The sequence below is a fragment of the Scyliorhinus canicula genome, chromosome 17 (assembly GCF_902713615.1).
Source record: "Scyliorhinus canicula chromosome 17, sScyCan1.1, whole genome shotgun sequence".
Classification (NCBI taxonomy): domain Eukaryota; kingdom Metazoa; phylum Chordata; class Chondrichthyes; order Carcharhiniformes; family Scyliorhinidae; genus Scyliorhinus; species Scyliorhinus canicula.
In genome coordinates, this window is record NC_052162.1 from 109,388,701 (window position 1) to 109,399,079 (window position 10,379).

Here is a 10,379-nt window from a genome sequence, read left to right on the forward strand (position 1 = left end):
CGAGCTCCCGTTGTCACTAGCTGGGAGGGTCCAAACGGTGAAGATGACGGTCCTTCCAAGATTTCTGTTTGTGTTCCAGTGTCTCCCCATCTTTATTCTGCAGACCTTTTTCAAACGGGATAATAAAGTTATCACGGGCTTTGTATGGGCGGGTAAGGCCCCGCGAGTAAAAAAGGGATTGAACGGAGCCGGGAAGAGGGCGAGCTGGCGCTGCCAATCTTCAGTAACTATTATTGGGCGGCGAATATAGCCATGATCAGGAAGTGGGTGGTGGGGGGAGGGTCAGTATGGGAGCGTATGGAGGCGGCGTCATGGAAGGACACCAGTTTGGGGGCATTGATAATGGCGCCTCTGCCCTTCCCGCCGGCACGGTACTCCACCAGCCCCATGGTGGTGGAAGCCCTGAGAGTCTGGGGGCAATGGAGGAAGCATGTCAGAGCGGAGGGAGCATTGGTCTGGTCTCCAATCTGTAATTATCACCTGTTTGCCTCGGGAAGGATGGACGGGGGGGGGGGGGGGGGGGTTGGAGATGGCAGAGGGCAGGAATTGAGAGGTTGGGGGATATGTTTATAGAAGTGAGCTTTCCTAGCTTGGGGGAGCTGGAGGAGAAATTTGGATTGGCGAGGGGAAACAAATTTAGGAATCTGCAGGTGCGGGACTTCCAACCTAGATATGTCTCAACCTTCCCGCTCCTACCACCAAGGGAGATTCAGGATAGGGTAGTTTCCAGTGTGTGGTAGGAGAAGGGAAGGTCTCAGACATCAATAAGGAGCTCATGGGGTCAGATGACACTCAGACTGAGGAGCTGAAGCGCAAGTGGGAGGAGTTAGGAGGAGAGATAGAGGATGGTGTCTGGGCGTAGTAAGGGAGGAAGCAGGCTTTTTGCACTATGTTTATAGACTTATTTGTCGTTGTTGTCAAACCAGAAATACCTCAATAAAATGTTTATTATAAAAAAGGTTTTGTGGGGTTGCTGAGTTATGGGGGGGGGGGGGGGGGGGGGGGGTTAGAGGTGTGGGCTTGGGTGGGGTGCTCCTTCCAAGGGCCAGTGCAAACTCGATGGGACAAATAGCCTTCTTCTGCACTGTAAATTCTATGATTCTCGAGGCAAAGGGCACAATGTCAGTCCCCTTCCCCTCCTGCAGCCCCGACGCATCTAACATCCCAAAGAACACCACCATAACGTCCGGCATCATCCTAACCCCCACAAACCCTGACAAACTCTCAAACAGCACCTCCCAAAAGTTACCGAACTTATGGTTTGTCGCCCCCACCCTCTCCCACACCTCTCGCACTCATCTTCTACTCCCGGGAAAAACCATCCATCTGGGTCAGAGTCATATGTACCCTATGTACTATCTTAAACTATACGAGGCTCATCTTCGCACAGGAGGAGGCTGAGGAGATGCAATGCATTTTCTCGCTCCACATTCCCCACCCCATCTTGTTCCTCAACTCTTTCTCCCACTTCCGTTTCATCCCTTCCACTCGGGCTGAACCCTTCTCTCACAACCATCCACAGATATCCCCGATTTCCCCACTCATCAGGAACCAACAACTTCTCCAACCAATTGTAGTCCGGCAGCTGAAGAAACGAGGGCAGTTCCTTCCGTGCAAAATTCCTCACCTGCCAATATTTAAACTCCGGACCCGCAAACTTACCCTCAACAGGTCACTCTCCGCTCTATCCCTTCCTTCCACAATCTCATCCCATCCATTCCACCCGGTACAAGTCAACGGTTTCCACATAATGAGGTTAATACCGACATATGCACTAATTTAAAGTGCCTCCTCAACTGATTCCGGGTCTTAAATAAAGATTCCACCACTGGGCTGCTCGTATACTCCCCTGGGGAAAAAGGCAAAGGGCCATCGCCAGAGCCCTCAAACTGGTCCCACTACAAGATTTCCCCTCAAACCGGAACCAGTCCGCCCCCCCCCCCCCTTCCCCCCATTATCATCTTATCTTCACGGCATTAGCAGCCCAATAATAATGCAGAAGGTTAGGGAACGTCAGACCCCCTCGCACCACCTCCTCCTTCACCCATTGTAAAGTTTATGGTGTTCAGTGAGTTGAGATGATCACCTGAGCCCAGTCCCACAGTGAGAACACCTGAATTGTTTCTCGTCAGTGTGAACATGTTGATGGGACATCAGATTCTAGGAACTTTTAAAGCACTTCCCGCTGTCCGGTCATTTAAACGTCCCTCATCAGTGTGGACTCGTTGATGGGAGATCAGGTTCCCGGAACTTCTGAAGCACCTCTCACAGTCTGGACATTTAAAAGGTCTCTCATCAGTGTGAACTCGCTGATGAGACATCAGGTTCCGGGAACTTTTAAAGCACATCTCACAGTCTGGGCATTTAAAAGGTCTCTCATCAGTGTGAACGCGTTGATGGGACATCAGTTCCGAGGAACTTTTAAAGCACTTCCCGCAGTCCGGACAATTAAAAGGTCTCTCATCCGTGTGAACTCGTTGATGGAACATCAGGTTCCCAGAACTTTTAAAGCACTTCCCGCAGTCTGGACATTTAAAAGGTCTCTCATCAGTATGAACACGTTGGTGGGACATCAGGTTGCCTGAACTTTTAAAGCACTTCCCACAGTCTAGGCAATTAAAAGGTCTTTCATCAGTATGAACATGTTGATGAGACATCAGTTGCGAGGAACGTTTGAAGGACTTTTCGCAGTCTGGACATTTAAAAGGTCTCTCATCGGTGTGAACACGTTGATGGGACATTCGTTCCGAGGAACTTTTAAAGCACTTCCCACAGTCTAGGCATTTAAAAGGTCTCTCATCAGTGTGAACACGTTGATGGGATATCAGGTCCGAGGAACTTTTAAACCACTTCCCGCAGTCTGGGCATTTAAAAGGTCTCTCATCAGTGTGAACTCGTTGATGGGATATCAGGTCCGAGGAACTTTTAAAGCATTTCTCGCAGTCTGGGCATTTAAAAGGTCTCTCATCCGTGTGAACTCGTTGATGGGACAACAGTCCCCAGGACCCTTTAAAGCACTTCCCGCAGTCTGGGCATTTAAAAGGTCTCTCATCCATGTGAACTCGTTGATGGGACATCAGGTTCCTGGAAATTTTAAAGCACATCTCACAGTCCGGGCATTTAAAAGGTCTCTCATCAGTGTGAACCTGTTGATGGGCCATTAGTTCCCAGGAACGTTTAAAGCACTTCCCGCAGTCTGGACATTTAAAAGTTCTCTCATAAGGGTGAACTCAGTGTATCAGTGGGTCAGATCATGGAGTGAACCATTTCCCACAATCAGAGCAGGTGAATGGTCTCTCTCCAGTGTGACACTGTCTATGTATTTCTCGGAATGAGGGGTAATTGAATTCCTTCCCGCAATCCTTACATTTCAATAATTGCATCCCATTGTGACTGTATTTATGGCCTGATAGGTCAAATAATCAGCCGAATACTTGTCCACACAAAGAACATGTGTACGGTTGCTCCCCACTGTGAATGGTTGATTTTTCCTTCAATGTTCAAAATCCAATGATACTCCGGTTAGGATAAATTGGGCGACTATGTTAAATCCTGATGCGATGTTTGCTCGCAGTTTCCAAACTGCAAAGCCTTCCCTTCTAATACCCTGAAAAATTGATTTAAAACAGAAGGGAATGAGAGAGAACCCACAAAAACACAATGGCAAGCTGCGAAACTGAGCTGAATTAATCTGGTGATTTGTGGGGCTGGCACGAGGAAAACGTGGCCATGGAAATTGCTGGACTGTTGTAAAAACACAACAGGTTTATTAATTTCCTTCAGGGAAGGGAACCTGCCCGCAGTCTGGACCTACACAAGTCTGGAGCTTTGATGTAAGGAGAGGGAAGGTGGGCGAGTTTAAGAGATATGGGAGAAGAGGCAAAGGAGAGGAATTTTATATTTCAACAACCAGACAGAATCTCCCAACCCTCAAACCCCACGATCTAAAAAGATCAAGTTTGTGAACACCACCCACAAGTCATCTCGATTAGGCAAATCAAATTAGCGATAATGCCATAGGGGAGGAATTCCTGGAGTGTAAATGGGATGGTTTTCGAGACCAATACGTTGAGGAACCAACTAGAGAGCAGGTCATCCTAGACTGGTTGCTGTGTAATGAGATCGGAATCATTGGCAATCTAGTTATGCGAGGCCCCTTGGGGAGGAGAGATCATAATGTGATAGAATTTTTAATCAAGGTGGAGAGTGAAGTAGTTGATTCTGAGACTAGGTTCCTGAATCATAACAAAGGAAACTGCGATGGTATAATGTGCCAGTTAGCTATGATAGATTAGGAAACATTACGGAAAGGGATGACAATGGCAAACATGAAAGGAGTGCATGGGTGAAGTGCAACAATTGTTTATTGTTTAAGACGGGAAAGGTGGCCAATCTGTGGCTTACAAGGGAAATTAGAGATAGTATTCGATCCAAGGAACAAGCATACAAATTGGCCAAGAAAAGCAACAGGCCTGCGAATTGGTAGCAGTTTAGAGTTCAGCAAAGCAGGCCCAAGAGATTGATTAAGAAGAGGAAAGTAGAGTACAAAAGTAAGCTTGCAGGGAACACAAAAACTGATTGTAAACGTTTCTATAGATATGTAAAGAGAAAAAGATTGGTGAAGATAAATGTAGGTCCCTGACAGTCAAAACAGGAGAATGTACAATAAGGAACAAAGAAATGGCTGAGCAACTAAACAATACTTTGGTTGTCTTCAAAAATGAGAACACAAATCAGATACCAGAAATGTTGGGAACACAAAGTTTAGTGAGAGGGAGGAATTGAAAGAGATCAATATTAGTAAAGAAAGGGTGTTGGAGATATTGATGGGATTGAAGGTTGTTAAATACCTCATAAGGAAGTGGCTCTCGAAATACTGGTTGCATTGGTGGTCATCTTCCAGGATTGTATAGACTCTGGAACATTTCCTGCAAATTGGAGGGTTGCTCGTGTAACTCCTCTATTTAATAATAGAGGTAGAGAGAAAATAGGGAATTATTGAACAGTAAGCCTGACGTCAGCAATGGGGAAAATTCGTGGTTCCATTATCAAAGATTGTATCGCAGAACACTGAGAAAACAGTGGCAGGATCGGACAGAGTCAGCATGGATTTATGAAGGGGAAATCATGCTTGGTAAATCTGTTGGAATTCTTCAAGGATGTAACTAATAGAGTTGACGAGGGGGAGCCAGTGGATGTTGTATCTTTGGACTTGCAGAAAGCTTTTGAATTAGTCCTGCACAAGAGATTATGTAAAATTGAAGCACATGGAATGGGAATAATGATTGAGATTGATAGAGGACTGAGTAACAAACTGGAAACAAAGAGTAGGAAATAATGGGTCTTTTTCAAATTGGAAGGCAATGACCAGTGGGCTGCCGCAGGAATCGGTGCAATATATTCACAATATATATTAATGATTTAGATGAGGGACCAAAATATATCTCTAACTTTGCATATGACACCAAGGTCTGTGCGAAGGTGTGCTGTGGGGAAGATGCAGGGATCCTTCAGTGTGATTTGGACAAGTTGAGTGAGTGGGCAAATGAATGGCAGATGCAGTATAATTGATAAATGCAAGGTTATCCACTTTGGTAGCGAAAATGAGAAGGGAGACTGGCCATAAATTAGGAGGGGAATATGCAATGAGACTTGGGTGTCCTCGTACAACAATCAATGAAGCTAAGCATTCAAGTACAGACGGTGGTAAAGAAGGCAAACGGTGTGTTGCCCTTCATAGCGAGAGGATTCAAGTAGAGGAGCAGGCATGTCTTGCCACAATTATAGAGGGTCTTGGTGAGGCCACGCCTGGAATATTGTGTCAAGGTTTGGTCTCCTTATCTGAGGAAAGATGTTCTTGCTTCAGAGGGAGTGCAGCGAAGGTTTACCAGACTGATTCCCGGTACGGCAGTACTGACGAATGAGAAGATATTGAATCGGTTGGGATTGTATTCGCTGGAGTTCAGAAGAATGAGGGGGGATCTCATAGAAACCTATAAAATTCTAACAGAACTAGACAGGGTAGATGCAGGAAGGATGTACTCAATGGTGGGTGTGTCCAGAACCAGGGGTCACAGTTTGTGCATACGGGGTAGACGATTTAGGACAGAGATGAGGAGAAATTTATTCACCCAGAGTGGTGAGCCTGTTACCACAGGAGGTAGTTGAGCCCAAAACATTGCATGTTTTCAAGCAGTTAGACATTGCACTTTGGGTGAAGGGGATCAAAGGATATGAGGGAAAAGCGGGATGAGGCTTTTGAGTTGGATGATCAGCCATGTTCATAATGAATGGCGCAGCATGCTCGAAGGGCCAAATGCCTCCTCCTAATTTCTATGTTTCGATACACCGCTCTGACTGGACTGAGATCTCGCCCTGGATGAACAGACATTTCCATCATTTAAATATTGGGAAGACAGAAGCCAATGTCTTCAATCCCCGCTACAAACTTCACTCCATGCATAACAGCATTCCTCTCCCTGGAAACAGTTTGAGGCTCAGCCAGATTGTTCACAACCATGGTAAAATATTTATTTAAATTTGACTTTTCAGGGTCGCCAGGGCTGCGTTTAGTGTTGTCGTTTCCAGTGTCTGTGTCTATGCCTGGTGGCCCGCCCATTTCATACCTTTTTATTGATTTTGGAGCAGTTGAATACAACTAAGGGGCTTGCTCCACCGTTTCAGAACGTATTTAGGAGTCAGCCAGCTTGCTGCGGATCTGAAGTCACATGTCGGATAGACAAGCTAAGGATGGCAGATTTTTTTTCCCTAAACAGCATTACTGAACCAAATAGTTTTTATATGGCCATTAACAATGGTTACTTGTTCATATAAGACATAGGAGCAGAATTAGCCCATTCGGTCCATCGAATCTGCTCCGCCATTCAATCATGGCTGATATTTTCTCATCCCCATTCTCCTGCCTTCTCCCCATAACCCCTGATCCTCTTATTAATCAAGAACCTATCTATCTCTGTCTTAAAGACACTCGAGTGATTTGGCTTCCACAGCCTTCTGCAGCAAAGAGTTCCACAGATTCACCACCCTCTGGCTGAAGAAATTTCCCCTCATCTCTGTTTTAAACGATAGTTCCTTCAGTCTGAGGTGGCTTCCTCTGGTTCTAGTTTTTCCTACAAGTGGAAACATCCTCTACACGTCCACTTTATTCAGGGCTCGCACTATCCTGTAAGTTTGAATAAGATCCCCTCTCATCCTTCAAAACTCCAACGAGTACTCACGGTAGCATGGTGGTTAGCATCAATGCTTCACAGCTCCAGGGTCCCAGGTTCGATTCCCGGCTGGGTCACTGTCTGTGTGGAGTCTGCACGTCCTCCCCGTGTGTGCGTGGGTTTCCTCCGGGTGCTCCGGTTTCCTCCCACAGTCCAAAGATGTGCGGGTTAGGTGGATTGGCCATGCTAAATTGCCCGTAGTGTAAGGTTAATGGGGGGATTGTTGGGTTACAGGTATACGGGTTACGTGGGTTTAAGTAGGGTGATCATTGCTCGGCACAACATTGAGGGCCGAAGGGCCTGTTCTGTGCTGTACTGTTCTATGTTCTAGTACAGACCCAGAGCAAGTTTGCAGATGATACTAAGATTGGTGGAGTTGCAGATAGCGAGGAGGACTGTCAGAGAATACAACAAAATATAGATAAATTGGAGAGTTGGGCAGAGAAATGGCAGATGGAGTTCAATCCAGGCAAATGCGAGGTGATGCATTTTGGAAGATCAAATTCAAGAGCGGACTATATGGTCAATGGAAAGGTCTTGGGGAAAATTGATGTACAGAGAGATCTGGGAGTTCAGGTCCATTGTACCCTGAAAGTGGCAACGCAGGTTGATAGAATGGTCAAGAAGGCATACAGCATGCTTGCCTTCATCAGACAGGGTATTGAGTACAAGAGTTGGCAGGTCATGTAACAGTTATATAGGACTTTGGTTTGGCCACATTTGGAATACTGCGTGCAGTTCTAGAACATAGAACAGTACAGCACAGAACAGGCCCTTCGGCCCTCAATGTTGTGCCACGCCATGATCACCCTACTCAAACCCACGTATCCCCCCTATACCCGTAACCCAACAACCCCCCCCGCCTTAACCTTACTTTTATTAGGACACTACGGGCAATTTAGCATGGCCAATCCACCTAACCCGCACATCTTTGGACTGTGGGAGGAAACCGGAGCACCCGGAGGAAACCCACGCACACAGGGGGAGGACGTGCAGACTCCACACAGACAGTGACCCAGCCGGGAATCGAACCTGGGACCCTGGAGCTGTGAAGCATTTATGCTAACCACCATGCTACCCTGCTGCCCCCAAATTACCAGAAGGATGTGGATGCTTTGGAGAGGGTGCAGAGGAGGTTCATCAGGATGTTGCCTGGTATGGAGGGTGCTAGCTATGAAGAAAGGTTGAGTAGATTAGGATTGTTTTCGTTGGAAAGACAGAGGTTGAGGGGGGACCTGATTGAGGGCTACAAAATTATGAGAGGTATGGACAGGGTGGATAGCAACAAGCTTTTCCCAAGAGTGGGGCTGTCAGTTACAAGGGGTCACGATTTCAAGGTGAGAGGGGGAAAGTTTAAGGGAGATGTGCATGGAAAGTTTTTTACGCAGAGGGTGGTGGGTGCCTGGAACGCTTTACCAGCGGAGGTGGTAGAGGTGGGCACGATAGCATCATTTAAGAGGCATCTAGACAGGTATATGAACGGGCGGGAACAGAGGGAAGTAGACCTTGGAAAATAGGAGACAGGTTTAGATAAAGGATCTGGATCGGAGCAGGCTGGGAGGGCCGAAGGGCCTGTTCCTGTGCTGTAATTTTCTTTGTTCTTGAGACATTTTGATTCTGGAATTCAAGTGAAACCCAACTGTTCTCTGTGATCTATGCACTGTCAGTCTTTCTTTTCTCTGGCTATATTTTGCTGTATGAATGCAAAGGAGGCAAAGTTGAGACCCTCTTGTCTCGTTTTGAGTGTCTATAAATAGACTAACCTTTTGAGTTAATCCTATCCCAAAGGATTGGGATATTTGCCACCGTTTATAACCAAGGAATCATATCAAAGGCATCTTTAGTTTACAGATCGATGGTGAGTGAAGAAGTCAGTGTGGCTTAAATTGACACCCCTTCAGTCCCTAACTTATCCCAGTAACATCGCTCGGCATGGTTTTGCTCATGTTTCTGCAATTTTCTTGCATTTAATGCTGACTTGCAACAAGTCTTGTTTGTCCATCACGCCTGTGCTCACGAGCCAAAAGACGTCTCCTAGTTCATAAGCACCCAAAACTTAAAATTCCTTGTTTTCCTTCATGGTTGTGACCTTGAAATACATGTCCAAAGGTCTACATCTGCAGTGCTATAACCTGGCCAGGTGCTGGGAAATTAGATTAAAATGGGCGGCTCGTGCATTTTTTCTCTTTATTGGCCGGAAAACATGATGGACTGAATGGCCTCTCTGCACGGTCAGCTGCCTCAAAGAAATATGGCGGCTACGCCTGCCCTTTAGTCCGTGTGACCCGCACAAATATGACCGCCACGCATACGTCCTATTACATATTAACATGGCGGACTTGAAGCCCAGCCTTGAACTCAGGAAAAGTCTGTGCTCCCACTCAATGGAAACGGGAGACTGGAAAGTTCTTCTTCGGGATTGGAGGTTAATACAACATGCTTACGAAGCCTCTCCGCCCATCTGCCACATTCATCAATAGCTCTCGCTCCGTCCCGTGATTTCGCATTTCCTGCCTGGATTTCAGGATCAACTTCTTCCCGTCGCCATTCCTCATACTGCGCATGCTCCATTCTTAGTCCCGCCCCGCTATCTCTCCGATTCATGAGGATCCGCCCGGTCTTCCAGCCCCGCCCCCTCTCTCTGTTGGTCCGGAGCTGCCGTCAATCAGCCGGGCATTGTGACGCTCCCAAATGGTAACAGCCACAGACTCAGTCTGATTTACTGATTATTGCCAGCATTCTCTGGGGATGAGAACTAGAAATATTTGAGCGAGAGATGGATGTTCAGTTGTCTTCTAGTCGGGTCGGGACGGAGGCGCAGAAGAGAGGAGATTCACACTCATTTCCCGAGTGCTCTGATTATCATTTTTACTACATATGAGAAATTCCCCACTTCAAGCAAACTTTTGTGTTTAAAATTGTTACTGAGAAGGAGTACTGAGTCTCCATAGAATCCCTGCAGTGCAGAAGTAGGCCTTTCTGCCCATCGAGTCTGCACCGACCCCTCGAATGAGCAGTTTGCCCATCCACAAGTGTCCACGCCTACCTATCCCTGTAATCCATAGCTGAACCTGCCCAACCCTGGACACAAAGGGGCAATTTAGCATAGCCAATCCACCTTAACCTTCCTATCTTTGGACTGTGGGAGGA

At 46.7% G+C, this 10,379-nt stretch overlaps 1 protein-coding gene across 3 annotated transcripts; it reads right to left on the reverse strand.

Moving 5' to 3' along the window:
- Positions 1-1,008: 1,008 nt before the first annotated feature.
- Positions 1,009-10,017, reverse strand: LOC119952302 (gastrula zinc finger protein XlCGF7.1-like). Of its 3 annotated transcripts, none has more exons than XM_038775947.1 (2): positions 8,993-10,017; positions 1,009-3,084 (listed from the first exon to the last, which is right to left on the reverse strand). In XM_038775947.1, exon 2 carries the CDS (start codon positions 3,075-3,077, stop codon positions 2,154-2,156), a length of 924 nt encoding a protein of 307 aa, XP_038631875.1. In that variant the 5' UTR covers positions 3,078-3,084; positions 8,993-10,017; the 3' UTR covers positions 1,009-2,153. The 3 variants fall into 3 exon arrangements, with proteins under 3 accessions (XP_038631875.1, XP_038631873.1, XP_038631872.1); XM_038775945.1 differs by having other exon boundaries at positions 1,009-3,607; positions 9,674-10,015; XM_038775944.1 differs by having other exon boundaries at positions 1,009-3,607; positions 8,993-10,015.
- Positions 10,018-10,379: the final 362 nt, after the last annotated feature.

What these genes read in the sequence shown, in the direction of transcription:
- LOC119952302 (XM_038775945.1), bottom strand. Translation starts at nt 3,161, where the DNA reads ATGGCCCATCAACAGGTTCACACTGATGAGAGACCTTTTAAATGCCCG.